This window comes from Lepidothrix coronata, unplaced genomic scaffold (assembly GCF_001604755.1).
Source record: "Lepidothrix coronata isolate B3197 unplaced genomic scaffold, Lepidothrix_coronata-1.0 Scaffold138, whole genome shotgun sequence".
NCBI classification, from domain to species: domain Eukaryota; kingdom Metazoa; phylum Chordata; class Aves; order Passeriformes; family Pipridae; genus Lepidothrix; species Lepidothrix coronata.
Window position 1 is genome coordinate 2175391 of NW_016690318.1, and position 20789 is coordinate 2196179.

The 20789-nt window shown below is 38.3% G+C and overlaps 1 protein-coding gene across 2 annotated transcripts in view; it reads right to left on the minus strand.

Moving 5' to 3' along the window:
- Positions 1 to 20008, minus strand: part of RASGRP1 (RAS guanyl releasing protein 1) — a 42882-nt gene extending 22874 nt beyond the window's left edge. For both annotated transcript variants that reach the window (XR_001876827.1, XM_017827375.1), the window contains exons 1-4: positions 19930 to 20008; positions 17355 to 17524; positions 2225 to 2330; positions 494 to 556 (exon numbers count right to left, since the gene is read on the minus strand). Coding sequence is in view for 1 of the 2 variants with exons in the window: in XM_017827375.1 (XP_017682864.1) it covers positions 494 to 556; positions 2225 to 2330; positions 17355 to 17524; positions 19930 to 19961 (371 nt within the window). In the remaining variant the exon portion in view is untranslated. The remainder of the gene's footprint in view (positions 1 to 493; positions 557 to 2224; positions 2331 to 17354; positions 17525 to 19929) is intronic.
- Between the last annotated feature and the right edge of the window lie 781 nt (positions 20009 to 20789).

Genomic DNA, 20789 nt, shown 5'->3' on the forward strand with positions numbered 1-20789 from the left:
AAAAAAAAAAAAAAAAAAAAAAAAAAAAAAAAAAAAAAAACCCAAAAAAAAAAAAAAAAAAAAAAAAAAAAAGGTGTTCCAGGATCATTGCAAGTGACTAAGTAGAACTACTAAGGAGAATTCCCTATCAAATGTAATAGAGTTTTGCTTAATATAAAAATATCTGAAATATCCCACTTCATTTTTAATAGAACTATATAATAATATTAGATACAATGCTACCAATTCCTGACAATTTTCATGGATGTTTAAGATTCAGATTCACACAGACTCCATCCAAAACTGTGACCCAACAACTCATGCACTGACTCAAGCACATCTCAAAGCCAGTTGTGTGGGCCTTTTTGTGTAAAGCTGCTAAAGTGAACCTTGGAAAGCTGAAGCAGAATACCTGTTTCTATTTTTAATGTCAACTTAAAATATGCAAAAGCATACTTATATATGGCACATGGATGGCTGAAAACTAATAGCTACCAACCAAGAATATACTTACCTCACAAAATAGCATATCTTTACACACAGCATAGAAGAGTTATTTTCTAAAGCATTAAGATAGGTAGAAAATCTTTTAAGGAAAACCACATCCATTCACATATGATATGAAACGTAACATGCTTGATACTTCCCAACCTGTAAGCAATAGGATTCATTCTACTGATGTTATATAATATCAGATTAGGATTTTACACAACTGTACACAAAGTATAAGGCAAGGTTGTTACCAAAATTTATTGCAACTATGACTACTATGAGTAATATTGATGCAATTACTCAAGTATTGAGTAGTGTTAAGTAGTGAAACAATTCTGTTTTCTTCAGGTTTCTTTGCAACGTGTCTCACAATTTCTAATAAAGCTCATGCACTTGCACATCTCATTAAAATTTGAAACAGTAATACCAAATTTAGGAATCACTGCATTTATGAAGAAATCCTTTTCAGCTACTTACAATTCACTGGAGCTTTTAAAAGAAAGATGTTATTTTCTTTTAAACATAACCAGTTGTATACAATGGTAGAGCAAAATGTGACATGCCTCTCCATAGTAACCTTACCTATCTAACTACGCAACAGTTTTCATTTGACTTGATGTGGTAACTGGAAAGAAACACCCATATTTTTCATCTATTAGCTCTATAAAACATGTTTTGATATTGTCGCCGATGTCTGTTGAAGAGATGGAAAATACATTTGGAAAATGTATTACACATCTTGATTCTTCTGATGTAGATGACACACACATTTTCATGTCTGAAAACAAAATGTAATGAAAATACCTTGTGGATCCTCTCACAGTCTGAGTAACTGAAGCCTAAATCTACTGCAACTGAGGGGACATATCATTCACAATTTAACCAACCATATTGTATGCTTACATCAGGCTGACTATAGAACTGGTGAGGTCTGAGTAAGTTCCCAAATATTTTGAAAGGCCCCAATTTGAATAAATAAATGCCTGTTAGACACAGAGTTTGAGGAAAGAAAGGATTCTCTAAACTGAACCAAAAATGGCTGTGGATTCTAAGCATGACAAGTCTCCTGCCTGTACTGTGTTCATATAATTAGGAGTAAACATTCTGTAAAGCTAAAGAGACAGGTAACATATCCCACAATTAAAGATTCCTAAGAAAGGCTAGTATTGTTAACATGATTTAGCAGCTACGTTATGAAAAATCTAATAACCCAGAAACACACGTGTATCAGTCTAGGCAGTTACCTCAAAATGAGAAGAAATAGAAAAGAAAAGCTTATGGTTTATTTCAGTGCATTGTAATGTTGAGTGTGTGTGAGAGAAATAATTTTTGTTGAAAATTTTCATATCCAGATGATACACTTCTGTTCTTTGCTCTTTGACTTGTATGGAGGACAGAGAGAAAAACAGATCTGAAACTTGGGCCCAGGTTTACAGTACCTAATTGACGTGCCAACATTAACCTAACACCTTATAGATATTCCCTCTACAGCCAACAGAGGGTGATTTATCCTACTTAAAACCCGAATTGGAGTTTCATCTTTTTGCTCTGTGTATGACAAGCTAAACCAAAAGACACACAAAAAAACCCAAACAAACCACACCATAAAATCAAAAAATGTAAAGAACAAGTACACTATTTAATTAGTGGCACAGTAATACACCCATAGAGTAAATATCCTCTGCTTACCCGTCTCAAACTTGTACGGCTATCAAATATTACCTTAACAGCGGGTGAATATTACAAAGGATATAGATCAATGAGTTTCTGAAGCATGTCTGCAGAGGAGATGATAAACTGATGCATGGCAAGAATTATCTTTAGCAGCTGGTTGTTTTGATATGCATTTCCTTCTAAATCTGAAAAAAAAAAGTATTTATATTGAAATCTTGCTATACCTCCAATAAACAACTTATAAGAGGCTTTTTCAGAATCCTAATTCTAGTTAGGTCTGTTCATGTATGCTGTGTCAAAAATAGCAGTAACTTACTAACTTAGGAACTGAATTATTTTTCTGATGAGAGTCATATAACAAGAAATATATTTCACTACAAGGTTTTGAAGACCCTTAAAAAAAAAAAAGAAAAAGGCAAAAAAAAGTCTCAAAAAATTCAAAATATCCAGATAATTATACAAAATTATCTAAGCCCAGCAATGCACTTAAATGCTTAGCTTTAGGCATATGAGTATAAACTTTGAAACAAATTAATGAACTGCAGAGCAAAAGAATTCAGTTAATGATCCCTATGAGTCGGTGGCATGACTTAACTTATCAAACAGAACAGCAATATTCTTAAGTGTTTGTACAGATGACATGCATAGCACTAAAGTACACACTCAGGTTGGGATCTATACCAAGATGCACCAGTATCTCATGGAATGAGATACAACATATGCAGGAAGCCCAGAGGTTTACCTATGCATACTCCCTGTGAAGGACCTAAATGTCCTACACATCTCCTTCAACTATGCATTACAAGGATTTCGCTTGAATAAAGTTTTTAGACTACTTGTCTTCTCGGTCTTGTGGTTTTTTTTTTCATATTCTGAAAAGATCAAGGACATAGAATGTAGCAGAACACTTAAAAAAAGTTTCCACTTCTGTAACAAAAACAGTAGTGAAAGTGTTTGTAAACATTAACTGATGAATATTTACAGCCTTCTACAGCCTGCCATGAGAACCTAAGTAGCTTGGAGTTAGACACTCTTTGAAATGGAAAAGAAAATTTATCTTTTCGAATAATTTTAAATGCATTAACCTCTATTAGGATAAATGTAGTTACCATTAAAAAAGCAGTAACAGTAACAAGATACAGAAGCAATGCACAAGAGGGCAAAATGGAAGAGGGATGTGAAACAGCAGATTTGCAACATATAAAATGGCATCTATTACTAGGTAAAGGGGAGAAAAGTCACTTTTAAATTGCACATCACCAAAAAAGAACATTAAATTTAGCCCATTGGCAAAACAAGATAATCCCCATTAGTTATTGAGCAAGAACTTCCATGCCCTTCTACAGGAAGGTACCGAAGGTGAAGAGAGAACCCCAGAGTCCAAGCCCTTCCTTTTCAGCAACACATTGGATCTCTGGTAGAACTAATGAAACCCAATTTCCTCCAGATCTGTCTTCTCTGTTCCTCATTCCACAACGGTCCCACTCATGCCCTTTATAACTATACTCTCCCCTGAAAGTCTTTTCATTCTCTTCCTCACAATGATTCCATGCTTAAAGCTATCAGCTACACAAAATTAATACATGTTGCAGTTGACTACAGGCTGCCTGGCCAGAAAGCAGATCAAATCAAACCAAGTCTGGGCTCACACAGCTGCTCCTATATCAATGTGGGCACTTATCTGTACGTCTCTCTTCCACATATTCTTTAGTATTCCTATCTTTCCATCAAATTTAGTTTAAATTGGAAGACAGGCTGACTCTATTTCATACAAAGTAGATGAAGTTTAGTAGGAAGGTGACACAGAAGGGCCTAGATCTGTAGTTCACAAGCGAAGTTATTGCTTTAGCTGACTGGAGTCCTGAAAGCAGAGGACATGCTGCATATCATATAACTAGTGTGGGTAACTTCACTCTTCTAGCAAAAGCATAGTCAGTTTGCAGGAAACTCAGTACAATAAACACAAACAACAAAATATCTTATTACAGTCATCCTCTCAGGCAAGACAAGTAAAAAAATCCTGAACAGTAAATTCTGGCAGAGACTATATGAATAGCAGCAACTGCTCAGCACTAGCAAGCCCAGGATGAGAATTTTATGCATCAGGTGACCTTCAACACTGAACATGAGACACCATTTTCTGAAGTTGCCTTCTGCAGTTACACTTAATTGTAAGGAGCAATTCCACATTCAGTGATACAGGCGAGGGGAAAGTCTGCCTGTCCTACAGCCCCATAAATGGGAGCAGTGTAGACCCCAAGTAATAAAAATTCTTGATCTGCCTTTTGGTTTATGCTACAAGTTCTCAGTTTAATAGCATGAACCAAAGTTTATGCGTTCCTTGTTTGCATTCACACATAATTATATTTATTCCTGGAAGAATCCTTCTGAGATATAAACTGCCTAGGTATTAAAGCATGAGCACTTAGGGGAAAACAGCAAATTATTCAGGTAGAGAAGTAGGAAACTTGCAGAGGAAGGCTGGGACATCAAGAATCAATACATATTCAGGTCTTTAGTATTTGGCATTTTGTACCAGTGTCTTCAGGAAGAGTAAAATTATTTTAGGCCTTGCACACAAAGGCCTGTATGAATTTTCATGCATTTTACAAAACTTGGTGTTCTGCCAGAACCTCCTTCCAACAGCTCCTGTTTAATCAGAAAAGCAGTTCAGTATATGCTTAACTTGGAAGCCAAATGGTTACATGCACACATACTATTAAGAATATACAGATGTAATTAAATCACCAGCTTTTCATAAGTGCTCCATATAGATCACTTTCAGATGACAAAGACAAAAAATAACTCTCTCTCCCAGCACTTTCACTGTGTGTATTCCAAAATCCTCTGCTATGACATAACACAGGTACCACTTGGCACCAGGTTCCAAATCAAACTTCTGTCCTCCAGAAGATCTCTCTTCCATTTTACCTTTTCCATTCCACAAAGACACGGAAAAATCAGCATGTTCTGCATACTATTAGTAAGCAGATCAACACATTTATGGTATTTTCTTGCATAATAAAAGTGTATTTATGCTTCACCACATCCAAATCTAATTATCTTGCAACAGAGGTAGACTTCATTGCAATGACATGCCATTATTTTGCACATATTAAAGCAGTACTAGGTTTTGAGCTATGCACTCTCTCACCCAACTAAAAGGCTCACCTCCACAAAGAAAAAATATTGTATTTGAGTGATGGCTCAAAAAACAAAATAAATACTATGCAGCAAAAAAAATCTAAAGTTTACCAGCACAGTTCAGCACTGAACAGCAAGTCTGCATGGAACTGATTGTAGCAGCAAACAATTTTACAAACGTGCAGTATATTTAATGTCATCTTCCTGCCCAATTTTAAAATAAAGCACTTTTCAACTACATACACCATGATAAAGCAAATAGAAAAGAAAAATACTAAAAGAAAAATATTGAGTCTGATTTCTCTTCCATTTGCATACAACAAATTCATAATTCAAAAAGCCCTAATGGGTCTTAGGTGAGAAGACATTCCAGCTCAGTTTCAGTTTCAGAGTTGTCATTGGATCTTCCACAACGCTGACCACAAGGTCACTACTTTTTGAAGAGCTCACTTGATGTATGTAAGGAAGTAACAGAAGTTATGGCAAAGCATCTTTGTGCAAATGGTGGAGCCAATAAGAGGGCTTTCCTGACTGTGCTGCATGAGTGCCTCTGACTGCCTCTGCAGCATTCTCATGAACCTCCAGCAGTTTGTTTTAAAACTTTGCAACTCATTTTCATTTCCGTTTGTATATCTGTTTCTAACCACACAGCCTGCGAGCAAAACCACAGAGTGAATACTAAATAAAGTGGAATGGGTGTGTTTGTTAGGTCATTTACCTTCAAGAAAGCTGCAAAATACTGCATAAGCCTTAGCTTTGTTTCACTGCAGCAAAATACATATAACCAACTGGTTGCATGCTTTTCCTTCTGTAAATTCCCTTATTGTACTAAAATTTTAATAAATATTCTCTGAAACAAATAAGAAAGCAGAAGTTGAATATACTTCTCAGCATTTAACTCCATGAATGAAAGCACAGACATGTAATGATAAATATTTTATTATCTGTGTAGTAACACAAAGCCACTAAAACCTACAATTACAAAAGTTCCATTTCTTATATGAGACTCAGAACACACAAGGATAAGAACATTTTAATCTAGGCCCATCAGCCACTCTATTGCATATCCAATTAGTGACTCCTTGTAATCCGTGATATAGAAATAACTCAAGTATTACTTGTTCCTTGAATACTTTAGAGAAACAAATCACTCAAGAATTAGTAAGTAAGACTTTAAGAGCAAACTACCTGCTTTTCACCAGGTTCTGATGCCCACAACTCTGTGGTAAATATACTTAACAGAAAGAGTATATTCAATAGACAAGATCGTTGCACTGAGACCTTCCCTTCTACTCATGATGATAAGGCAATAGTAGGAATGCCACGGATGGCATTCCTTAACTGAAATGAATTCTGCAAGAAGGAAAAGTTAGCTTTCCTAGGTCTGAGAGGCCTTTATTTCATGAACACTGTCTATTTCATAAGCAGGTTCCAACTGTATTACCTGGTGTACAATTTGAAATGAATCAGAAGTGAATCACAGAGCACTGACATCACGTGATCAGTGACTAAGCTACTAAGAACATGAACAACTTCTTTTAAACTCCCTCAAGTCTTCCAGTGGGTATCAAAAAGTAGCACCAAAAAACAATGCAACGCAAGAAAGCATCAAGCAATTGCCAGAAGTTATTAAGTGCGAAGCTGAAAGTCGTGGGTTGCTATACTGATGTGCTACACAGCATTCTTCAAGATTTCTGCAATTCCTTTTTCCCGGTAATTTAAAGAAGATGGTGTGGGGATGGTGCTATAAATGTCTGCAAAGGTTTTTAAATCAGCGTGTGATCTGAAAACTGAGGGAACTGATGTTCTTAAGGTCTTAAGGTCTCAAAGCCATTGATGAAACACAGAGACATGTACGAAACAGACAGATACATGTGGGAGTACATGGTAGGGTTTAGTGACTGAACTCAAACAGCCGTAAGTCGATGCCTCTGCCCCACATGCGAGGTGCAGTAGTAGAAGATAACCTTAAAATGGCTAGGAGCAACCAAAACGAAATAAAATATTTAATGAGTATTTAGTGGATACTCCCTGGAAATTCCCTTTACAAACAGGAAACACTCTGTTCCCCTTTAGCTTAAAACTTGTGCAACACTTAGCAGCCTTCTTACTACAGGCTTATTGCTGTGTTGGAATTTGATACCTTGTAACAGAGGTAGTCACTTAATTGTCTTCATGACATTGATCACGTTTGGTCAGAATCAGATTCATAAAAAGCCACCATTCTGCTCATCAGTTATGACACCATCACTGAGGGTCAGCCAGCACATTCAACTTAGACTAATTTTTAATGACAGCTGAAAGCTCAGTTGCTGGCAGAAATCAGGGATAAGAGCTAATATATTCCATTTCACTGCTCCAATGCAAATCAGCTTTCTCAAAAACAGTATGCTTCAGAACCAGTTTAATTTGTTGTTAAAATTCTACAGTGATAAGGACTTCACAGTCCCTGTAGGTGACTTATTACAGCACTTGAGCATCTCCATCATTTAAAAATTCTCCTTTCAGTCAAATCAAATATTTCAGGCAACTTGGGCAGCTTATGGCTGGACTCCAGAAGAGAGAAAAAAAATTTCATTTTCCTTATCCATCTATTTTCTCTATTTAAGGATTGCTTCCCTGATGCCTTTCCTGAGCTAAGAAACACCAAATTTGTCCTTTTTAATTTTTTTTCCCTCAGAGGCCAGGTTTTCTTGTTCTTGGGTCAACTTTACTGATGTTTTCTGAATGGCCTGCACCTTTATAAAGCAAATCTGAATACAGACTTCAGAGGAGTTCTTAGCACCAGAGTTAAAATATTATTTTTAATATCCTGTACAGAATATCTTTACACACACATTTTAATATACGTAAGTGTACATATATAATGTATATAGAAAATATAAAAGTACACACATCCCTCTATGCCTGCATTTATTGCCTTAGAGTTTCTGCAGTGATACAACATCATTAAATCACTTTCAGTTTTAAAGTCCAGCTTCACATTGAGATCCTTTTCTGTACTAACGATGTATATGAAGGATTTTATGATACTGTTTTTACAACTGATTACCCTAAGTGTAGAATGTCACACTTGTCCTAAGTGAATTTTTCTTTATTTCAGATCATTATCTTAAGTGCTTAACATCTTTCAGAAATAATATAGCTTAATTAGAACGTCCTTACAAAGATGACACAGTAATTAGGTAGCAGAATGCTTGTTTTAATTTTAGCTGCAGCAGAAAGCAGGTGGAGTCTTGAGCTCTCCAGCTTACATTTAATTCTGTACAGGATGGTGGTACTCCCCCTCAGGCAACAGGAGTGACATGATGTTTAGCAGACAGCATCAAAATACTCGGGAAATTGTGCTAAAGTTTTGGTTTGATTTGTTTGTGTCTTTTTTAAAGTGGCTTATTGTCCATACACACTTAAAACTATTGAGTTATACATAAATTTATTTACACAAGTAATTGGTCTTAGGAAAAAAAAATCCAAAACTAAACTTAGAACAAACCAGTGTTTGCCAGAGAGGAAAGAATCACACTACTTTGTGATCAATCCTGGACCAACAGAACTCTAAAAAAGCTAAATAACTGCAGATGTTAGAAGAAACTGCATAAACTGGCTGTTTCTTGATGTCTACTCCCTTCAAACTCCCCAACCGGGGAGGGGAAACCCACTGCTGTTCCTCCAAATACTCATAAACAATGCAGATCTATCTAAGACATAAGTGAGGATAATATGCATCCAAAAAGGATAATGAGACTGTTCTGTGTGAAGGTAGGGAACATTAGGGGAGAAAAACCTCAAGGGAAAGCCATCACCCTCACTCAGAAACAGCTTTTGGAAAGCTACATCTTGCAGAAAGAGCTCTAGGTGGGTAATTCTTTGAAATGAAAACGAGGAGATAAAAGCTCTTGTCAAGGGGAAATGGGATGATTTTCAGAAATTAAAATGTACTTTGAGAGAAACCAAATGCAATGTGGGTGGAAAGCATTCCATTAGCGTTGGAAATTCAGATGAGCTACATAGATGAGAAAAGTTTTGCACACACGGACACACATCATATATCGTTCTACAGGATGTTTAAAATATTGATTTTAGCAAATTTAGATGCAAACTTTTCAATAGTCTTTTTCTCCAAAACCTACAAAACATAATTTTAGCATTCAAGATTTATTTCCAAAAGCTTTGAATGGTGATACTGAAGTGCATCTTTTGAGCTGTAAGAAACTCTTGAATAATTCAAATGTAGTGCCTGGCAACGCAGCTGTGCTGGCATAAGTACTGATGGATAAGAGACTCCCAGAACAGAAGCAGAAACTTCTGAGGCCAGTATCACTGTCTGACCACTGAATCCAGATGCATGCTTAACATGCATCCCACACAACTGCAGTGTTTTACAACAAGCTTCTCTCTAACTGCATTGATTGATCCTGGAGCAGCTAATCACCAGATCCAAGGACGCGCAAGGTCTGTCCCATCCAAAGGTTCAAAGTGTAACAGACTAGTAGACACCAAGCTGCTTGCCACTCAAGGACTTGAAAACGTTGCAGATTGCTTGGGTCCCACTGACCTTGATTTTCATTAGTGGTGCATGTTCCAACCCTACTCCTGCTCTAAAATTTTTGACTTACTGTTTCAGATTTCCCTCATGTACATACCTAAGCTTCCTAGTCTTTGCTTCAACTTCTAGATATATTTCTGGAACTGGTGTTTACAGACTTTGGTAAACTAGTTTCTAACCTGCCATCTGGGGCATGACCTCTCACACTGCCCCACCAGCGAGGAGACTGGGGGTGGGCAAAAAGCTCAGAGGGGACAGAGATAGAGCAGGTGACCCCCACTGACCACTGGGATATTCTGTACCCTATCATGCAATGCTTAGCATATAAAAACAGACTGCAAATTTGCCAGGGCTACTGTTGCTTGGGGACTGTCTGGGCATTGGCTGGCTGGTGATGCAATTAGAGTATTTCACACTGCATGTTGTTCTGGGCTTTTGGTTGTTGGTTTTATTTTTTTTTTAATTTATTAAATTGCCTTTATTTTAACCCATGAGTTTCCTCAGCTTTACTCTTACAGTTCTCTCCCTCATCCCGCTGGTGGTGGTGGTAAGTCAGCAGCTGTATGGTGCTTGGCTGATGGCCAGCATTAAACCACTACAGTTCATCCTTGGTCTGAAACATCTCTTGTTCACCCTGGACCAAAAAGCCCTGCAGCTTCACTCCAAACTTAAAACATACCTAATCACCAGGTTGCACTGTCAGATAGCTGCATTGCTGGGTGAGAATGAATCTCAGGAGAATTAATTATTTTCTATTATTGTCTAAGCTTTTTTGCATTGCTAAATAAAAGTTGTATTGATTTTTCCTGAATTTATATTTAAAGGTATGAAGATATATTTACCACAGGGATATGACTGAAAATTCTAAGTAAATAGGAGACTGCTTTTTAAAGCAAAATGTCTAAGTATTTTTAATTTTGTTTTATTACTTATTTCTTGGCTTTGGAAAATTATATTGAAAAACTGAAGTCCAATTAGCTAAATAGAATATTATAGTACATATAAAGATAACTAAAGTTCCTTTCCTTTGGGAAAAATTTTTCACAGACATCAGGTTAAAAAAGAAATAATTTTCATTTTGGCACAATCACAATTAACTTTAATAGTCAGCTAAACAGTACTTAGTATTCTCCAGAGCAGTAACTACTCTTCTGTTCCCACAATGTCATGCATTCGACAGAACAGTAATGACTCTTCTGTTCCCACAATGTCATTAATTGATCATTAACGTAGTTTCTGTTGCCAAGCAATACTAAAGTTTCTGCACTGTATTTGACCAAATCGCACTCAGATTACTTAACACACAATGATCAACAGCATTTTAATGCAGAACAGTATTATGAATAAACTTTAACTACTTTCGGGAGGATTGGAGACCTCAACATTCAGCCCAGGCTTCAAGGGCAAAGGGTAGAACCCTGCAAGTTTGTGCAGCATGAGATAAAACCAAATGACTGTTTAGGCAAACCTAACAGAAAAAAAGGAAACTACCATAGTGCATATATGCCCTGAAAGACTTTACTGCCTTTGAATCAGAATTCTATGTTAGAATTTTGTATACAATAAATTTGATAAAAGGATAAACTTGGTACTTGAACCATGATTGTTTTACTAGTTATTTTATGTTTTAACAAGACTGGAAGAATGTATTTAAGTTAAGGGTAGAATGGGTTTTTCTAGATAACTGAAAGGGAATAATAATAACTGGATAAAATTTTCAATTTTTCTGTATTTTAGAGGAGAAGATGGCTAGAGCTCCAAAGAGTGAACTCTAACTTGCCAGTTTCATTGTTTGCAAGATGGATGCAATGTGGAACTAGCTCTCAAAGAATTCCTAAGACTCAGTATGTTTTTGCATTATATTGATATGAGCGATATAAAAATATTATCAGTTCACATAACTAGACAGCTCCACTAATGTAGTTATTTTTTATTCTAGAAAATGTTAACTATGATTATCTTGTACAGTTTTAGGCAGCTAGCATCTGAGAGGCAACCAGCACCATTGTCAGATTTCTATCAAAACAATTCTGTGACATCTTTCATCCAGATTAGTCTGGATGTAGTTTTCAATGTTTCTAAGGTTTGTTTACAAACATCTCACAGTATCATACATTGAGGCAGAAAGCTAGTTTAGCACTGATCAAACACTGCAGAACAACTTACATCACAACCTACTCTTACACCTAACTGTCTAAGACCACTGTGACCATTAGAAGTTCCAAACTATATTAGGTTCACATAAATTCTATTAAGAATATTGCTAATCTTCTAAGTCATGATTTTCAACTTCCTTTAGCCCAGACAGGCATTTAAATACTTTTTTTTTTTAATGAAAACTGCCATATCAGTATAAACAAATAGCTCCACTGGAAGCAGTTTGTCATGGATGAGATTCTACACAGAATTATGCTACGTTGCTCTAGGGAAATAATATGGTTGCTTTCCTAAAGCCCATTACTTACATTTCTTTCAGGAAAACAAACACAGGGACAACGCACCCTGGCATGCATTTAAAGATGATATTTCTTGATTTCTTTTTAACTGAAGTTCCCGAATTGTAGAATAAGCATAGGTCTTCCATGTGCTACAGTAAACATACTTCCAGCACTCAAATGTAACAGGCAAAGAGTATGATCTTGCACTGAAAGGTTACGTACAGAAATACCTTCATGACATTAAAATTTTGAGATCTTAGGGAATTCTCAGCTTTTAAATTCTCAGATTTTTTTAGGAAGACACAATTGTTTGAGTAAATTATTACTTTCAAGTGCACTCTTGGAATTGTTTGTTAGGTAGTTCCAAGTAACATTTTGGGACTTTACTGCAGACAAAATGGGGAGATATCAAATTGGCAGTATGATGAATATACATTTTGTCCTGATTGTAAGAGAGTTTTTAAACACTTTCAAAAACAATTTGTAAACAAACATTTTGCGTGGGTGAAGAGAAGGTTCTCTGACCCTACATGGTCTATAAGCTTGAACTCATGTTAAAACAGCTCATTGAATCTTTGAAAGGTGTGTTTAAAAAAATAAGCACACTTAAACCTTACTCAAGATTAAGAAAGGTACATTTATAAGATTAAAAAAACCACAGTCAAAGGAGAGAAAACAGAGACCTCTTACCATGCACAAACATATAGTGAAGTTACAAAGGGAAAAAAAAATTTCTAGATTAGAAACTGACTTGATAACAAATAGTCAGAACTTCAAACTCACGGTAGCATGATACCCTAAGGTGATAAATGTCATGAATATTTAGCAGATATACAGTTAACAAATTAAGGTATCCAGTGAAGTAAACACTGCTGATGAATTTTTTCTCTCTGATCTGTAGCACTCTCTGGACTAAATATATGTTATGCATTTATGCAGTCTCACAAAGATGACTTAAAAAACCAGCAAAAGTAGGGCTGTGCTACTAACCATATGCTTCCTGTGTTCTACTGAGCTGTTAGCATTAGCAGTCATCGTGGCCATGGACCAGCAAACTAGGGCCCACTCTGTTGGTTTTCAAAACTAAGCATAAGTGTCTGTAACTAGCAACAAAAAGGAGACAAAGACATATTGACTCTCAGAGAACTGTCTGCCAGTCAAAAGTACATTCCTTTCCAGGTTTTTTATATACTATATAATGGAAAAACATGGATGCAGGGGGCTAAAGTCACTGTTCTACTTACAATTCTTCTCCAAAATCACAGTCACTAATGAAGATTTCCTCCGCAATAAATTATCTCCCTCCTGAAGCTGTCATAGTCCAGGCCAAGACCTATTAACTACTTCTTTGCTTTTCTGAACTCACAATTTCAGCCATCTTGTTGCCAACTGAACTCTACTTTAAATTACTTCTTTATGATCTTTATGTTCAGAATCAACATCTCTGATGTAGAGGTTGCACTGAATCTAACCTTTCTGCAGCTGCTGTACTTTCTAGCCTTTTCAATCATTTTACCCTACCTTCTGCTCTTCCTCTCTACACACTCTCCTCCCTTTTTTGCTTTCTCTTTCCTTCTCCTTCTTTTCTAAGGCAATCACATGTGATGCATTTACTTGTACTCTTCAATTCTTGTCAATCCAGATTACAGCAGTAACACCACCCTGTATCTACTTATAATGTTGAGAGATCTTCCAAGTCACATAAAACATGTTTTGAATCACTGTCCTAGCTAAGCAAATCTCCTCTCTTAAAACTAATGAGAGTGGTTTCAAGTCTCTACAGATCTTCTCATAATCTCAGGACCAATATTCCTTTCTAAGACACTTCCTGCCTTCAATCTCTCATCATGCTATTTTTAAACTGAACTCTTTCCCTCACTTATATCCTTGCTTTTTTTGTTGCCTTTACTTTTGGCAACCCATTTGCAGGATGGTTCATCTTACTTATCCTGACTCAAATTTTCATGGGACTTGAAGAAACCTCTGCTTTTAGCATCTCCTTCTCATCAGGCTATTGAAAAAACATTGGTATAATGCTGATCTTGCAGATGTAGTGATCTCCTACATGACTTCAGACCACCTCATATGACCCTCACTGTTTCTAAAGCACATGCCTGTCATTCACCAGTTCTAGATAAAGAAGACCAACTTTAAGAGGTGAAAGAGCACACACTAATCATCCCAAAGCAGGTATTTAAGTTAACTGCACTAAGCTTTTGATCTTTTCAGAAAAAAAAAGAAGAAACAAAAACAAACAAACAAACAAAAACAAAACAAAGGCCTTGAATTAGTGGATACACCACCACCATTGTAATTACACTGTTTTGTCCATGCTCCAGTGTCATCTCCTATCTAGATACTTCTACAGATATTAACTCCAAGATATGGTCTTTCTTCTTTAACTCCTTAGTATAAGTTTTGGATTAACTTAGTTCTCTGGACAAAACTTGTCTTTCTACAAAACATCTTGGAATCCATTTACAACACTGCAGCAAAGCTCAGTTCTCTCACTTTTAATTTCAGCTTAGCATATCCCACTTTCTCCTTTCTTGTCCTTATCCCTGCTGTAAAATACTTATACTTTTCTTTACAGCTGTGTGTATTAATTCTTAATACTTTCTTGGTTAGACCTCCTTGTGGGAGTCTCTGCATATATAGCAAAAGGCTGCCAACTTCCTTACACACCATTCTTGACAGCAGTCTCTGTTACACAGTATTTGCTTTCTCCAAACTTGTATAATTGAGTCCAGGAGCATAAACTCCGCTACACACATTATATAGGAATTGTATTTGTAAACATAGTATTAGCAAGTGCAGTATAATATTAACGTAATGAAGTATATCTTGTGAAATATGATCCATCACCACCTCTAACGACTGCCTCTTGCTCTCTTTAACACTAGACAACAAATAAATCTAGAAAACAAACTTAAAATGTATAATGTCTTGAGGGTTTCTGTATTTTTAACATTTAAATAAAAGTTGCTCAGATCACGAAAATGAATTTTTAGAATAATATACAAAATATTATAGGTCAGCATATCCAAGACTGAAGATATAATCTCATTCTGAATAGAACTATTAGCATACAAGGTAGAAGATTTACTTCAGTACTATGCATGGGAAGAAACTTGCTCAGTCTTTCAGATTGCTTGTAATCATTCGTCAACCATGCTTCTCCCCCACCATTTTTCTCCATACCCCCACCTCTCTTCAAAATCTCAAATTAAAATTTTTTCATCTCTTCCTTTATTGGCTTTATTCACAATAATGTGAATGAATTTTGCATTGTGTTTTTATTGGTAGCTACAAGAGCATTCTGTAACGAACTTCACTATGTAGGTTATCTACAGTTGTAACAGTTGCATTTTTATTTAAATACCCTAATGGGAAATTCCAACAGAGTGTAAGAACATGCATAATGTCACAGAAGATGTATAAGTATACGAACTGCCCAATGAACAGTCTAAAATTCTGCAGCACGCATCATAACTCTAGCAGTCCTCAGTGAGTTATAATAATGTTTGCAGATGCACTAAATTCACTTTGCTAGACCTACGTACCACTTATCCAGGTTCAAGAAAACTGTATCTACTGGACTATATATATATGTATATATAGCTGAACTGGACAGGTACATTTAGTTTTCTTGGTCACCTTAGTTCTTTTAATATATGGATGTCCAGGAATCTGACAACATAGAAGCATGTATGTTGTTATGCAGAGTATTAGACAACGATAATCTCCCGTTCAGGGTTTCACCTACATTACTTTAAATTAATAACCTTAATAATTTTACTAGACTTTTACAATGTTACATTTATATTACCTTTTTAAAAAAAATATGGAGCATTAATATTGGTCAAGTAGTCACAATATTAAAACCATCTGAAGGTCTTGTGTTTTAGATGTCTTATCCCACTCTTAGTGAACCAAAAATTATAAAAATATGAATCAACGCTTTTTAAGAAATTATGGCTTTACAGCAGTTCAGTGAGCATGTCTTCACAACATTTAAATGGAGGTGAAAAGAAGCCAAAAAGAAACAAGACATTACTGACAATTACAGATTTCACCAGCTTTTCTCAGACATGCATTTCTCTGCACATGCTGATTAGAAGGCTTTAAAGATAAAAAAAAATAATTTCCAACAAATGTGAAAGATTAGTAATTGTTTACACAAGTATTTATGTTCTGTACCACTTGATCAGCACAATGTGTTACTATTTAACTATATAGATTTTTTTTTTTAGAGCTGAGTGGGTGTTCAAATACATTTATTTTCTAAGGACTACTCTGCAATCAAGACTTTGCCACATATACTTTGAGAATCATTCATAGCACTGAAAGACTCAGCACTAACAAACAGACATGCTACTTATAAGCAAATCATTCAGAATCATTTTGAGTGCCTTCAGTACTAAAATATTTTGATAATATAAAATATAAACACGTGTACTAATGAAAAAGTTGGAAAAGCAAACTAGGGATACAAGACTTAGGCAACAATTATGGTTATCCATACAACAATTTTTATTGTAAAAAGACAAATGGATAACTGATAGGTACAAAAAGGTGTACAGTTGTGATTTCTTTTTGAATTCTTTCTCTTTTGTAGAGAAGCAACTTTAAATCTATACTGATAATGTAAAAAGCAACACAATGTGACCTCATGTAGTTTAAAAATAGCTCTTCTAATTTAAAAATATTTATATGAACACATTGCTTACACACATTATGGGAATGTTACTGCAATATGCAAAGTATGATTACTTGCTGAAGTTTACAAAATTGGTACTTGAAGGAACAACAAAAAACATTCATAGAAGTATAGATGACTAGAATTTGTCTTGTTCCCTGAAGAAAAAGCAGCAGTCATAATAATCTCTTAGCATCTGTTACACACATATGCATAAATACATCCACCAACCTAAAAAAGTACAGTCACCTACAGCATAGAAAATTTTCAGTTAACACCTTTCTACTCCAGCAGTGAATCAATGCAATTCACTACTAAGTGACCTAAACATAGCCAGGACAGAAACAAATTAATATGATTCTAAAAACCTCCAGACACTCACCAAAAGACTGAATGCAGGTTTCAAGAAGATCTTCCAAAGTGGCTCCTTTGGCTAGATGCCCCAATGGCACCATCATGACCTGAGTATGATTTGAGAGGCTGGGACAGTGACTGGTCTGCTTCAGCTCCAGTGCTGATTCAGGGGCAGTGCTGCATGCTTGAGCAGATTGCCTAAAGAAAACACAACAGTGAAGTAAATACAAGAAGACAGAGTGGCAAATTTTACACTGCATGGGAAAGGAGGAGAGATTTAAAGGACAATTAACTCCTTCTAGCCAGGGTACTGAACGACATAACCCTCCCACTCAGTATGTACACCAAAGGGACTGCTCAGTAAGTGCCTTTTTTTTTTTCTGCTAAATGTGGAGTGCATAGTGCTTGGTTACAGAGCTCCCTGAATCATCTGTCAAGATTACCAGAAACCTTGTTTCTTTGCTGGGGAATTATGTTTACATTGCAGTTTCAGCACAAGCATAAAACCCTCTCAAACTATGTAACAACAATAGTGTCATGCAGTAACCTACCACCACATATTTTTGTGCCCACCAAAAGTACAGGAGAAAAAAAATAACTATAATCAAATATTAAACACATTGGAAAACACCAGGCTAGCTTTATTAACTTAATTTGGAAAAAAATCACTGTTAAGTAAACACAATATCAGCACAACCTCACAGTGGTGTATTTCACAATTAAAACAAATATATTAATTTGCATCCATTCTATACTATTATTTCCTATGAAGTTGTTTTAAAATAGCATAGACAAGAAAATAAATGTATTTAATAATAAATGTAAAAGAAACCAAAATAAAGCATATATCTAATTTTAGGCTTGTGTTTTGATCATATAATACCTTATACTTCAAGAATGTGCATCTTTACAGACAATATTAAAGGCTGTTCATTGCTTGCATAGTTCATAATTCTGTATGAAGTGGTAAATAGGCACAATATTATACTGATGAAAAGTTCTGCAACATATTTGCCTCCAAGTAACAGGAACCACTGCAAAATCTGACAGAAGTATAACCATACAGTTCACAAAAGAACAACAACCACTGCTGTTTTAATAAAACTTGGGTTTATTTCAGGGACTTCTGACTTTTCAGGGAGTGCCTGGGTTTATTTCAGACACAGTCTTCCTAAACAAGTGACTCCAGCATCTTTAAGAAGTTATCTTACATACAACTATATGCTATCATACAACTTTCCTTGGAACACTATGCAAGACTTTATTAATAAGTTGACAGTCTTGGCAAGAAAAGGCATAGAAATTTATCCAGCATGCATATTACACATAGATAACAGAAGTAAACTCACAAACATCCCCAAATAGGCACTCCTGGATTAAGCTGGAAATATGTAGGCCTTATGAAAACAGACCGGACCCTACCTCATCCCACTGAATGTCAAGTCTTATCCGTATCTTTCTGTCTCATTTGAATGCTTGGAAAGCCACAAAACTACCCACGGTGTCACTTACAACCCAACACTGATCCCAGGTCTCTAGCGTTTCAAAGTCAGGAAACTACAAGCCTGACCCTGCAGAGGCAGTGACCATCGCTGAGTTCCTCCGTAGGCTGACAGTGGCTATGCAAATATTCTCTTCCCTTCCCCCTTTCTCTAAATTTCCCTCTTAGCTTTGTGATATGACTTCCTGTTCTCATTTAAAAAGAACAAGAGCCTGATCAGCTTTCAGGGGTTTCTTTTCACAGGCTTAAACACCTCTCCTAGCTTTATTCCAGTGACTCTTCAACATAGGGCAGAGGATCCTAGCAATGCAGTAGTAATAAAATACGGTTTAAGGCAGAAAATATTTCGGGTTTTGGCAACACACTGGAGGAAAACTGAAGTTTCTACACCCCAAAAAAAGTTTACAGTAACACTGTGGCCGACTTGGCCATACTGGACAGGCACAGCTCAGCCAGAGGCACATCTGGCCATTTCTTAGAACAGATCCTCGCAGCAGTCACCCGACATGACAAACAGGCGAAAGCGGAACCGGGGGACGACAGGGGACGCCCACCCTGTACTTCCACTGCACACTAGCGCCGGTGGGGAAGGCACCAAAAATAAGTGACCACGCGCTCGTGGGGTGACACCGGAGCAGGTGCCGCTCCCCCGCGGGGCCGGGACAGCCGCGCTCCGACCCCTCGCCCAGCGCCCCCCGCCCCTGCCGGCCGTGCCGCAGGTGACCGAGCACGGCGGGGACGGCACCGCCCCCCCCGCTCTGCCCATACCGTACCGTGAGGCTCCTCCATCCCGCAATGAACCGCCTGCCCGGTGCACACTGGCGTTCAAAGGAGTGAAACAAAATCCTCCCCCGCACACCCCCTCCCGCGCTTCTTTTCTCTCTCTGTCCCACCCTCGGCTGGCCCCTAAGGAGCTCCAGCCCCCGGCGTGCCGCCCCGCGACTCCGGCAGCCCCCCAGCCCCGCCGCGGGGGCAGCGCCGTGCCCGTCCCCTCGCCCCGGCGGGCACCGCACGGTCTCGGGGGCAGCGTCGTGAGACCGACCCTGGCACGGCCGCCGCGGGGAGGGGGAGACGGGAGCGTAAAACAACACGGTGAACTCACTGATTTTCTCTTCTTTTCCCTAAGGTCCCCATGCCGGTTCGAGCCGCGGCTCCGCCGCCCGGCCGGCTCTGCCGGCGGCACAGGGCGCGGAGCTGCGCGGAGCGGAGGAGGCCGGGCGGAGCGGCGCGGCCCCGCGCATCGCCTCCTCCCTCCCGCCTCGCCGCTCTCCGCGCCCGTCTCGCCTCGGGAGGAGTCTGAAACCGATTCAAGTAGGGCAGCGGCGACGGCCGCCACCCGTGACGAGCGCTGGGGAAGATCTTATCGGCAGGAGGAAGTACTGAGCTGGGGGCTGCTCTTCTCTGAAGCCTCCGGGTTTACCAGGTACCGACACGCGCTCCGGGCTCTCACCGCCGGGCTCTAAAGCCGCCGCAACTTTTTTTCCACGGCACAACTCCTGTCAGGCAGGGCAGGCCCTCCTTTCCTTTCCCCTCCCCTTCCCCTGCCCTCCACTCTGGGGAAGCTCCCTCCCCAGGGCGGGCTGATCTGCTGGGGCTCAGGGGTGCCTCCGCCGCGCTCCCGGAGCACCCCCGCCCGCGGCCGGCACGGGCCCCTGCTCACCTAGCCCCGGAGGTGGGCGGCAGGGGCCCGATGGCGACCTGGCTCACGGGGAGGCGCCCAGGGCTTTCCGCTCCGCGTGGTACACCCAGCTGGAAGGGAGCGTCTGTGCGATGCTCAGATGGGGACACAAAACTGAGATACCCGCCTTGACGATTGCCACTTTAAAGGCTCTGTGCTTATTTGGCACCTTAGACTACCCCTCCAGTTTAATCGGAGAGCAAGGAAAGGAGACCCAGTATTTTTCATGGTTCTTGTATCACCTTTATGAGTTTCTGAGAGCTCTTCCAACTCAACATTGACGA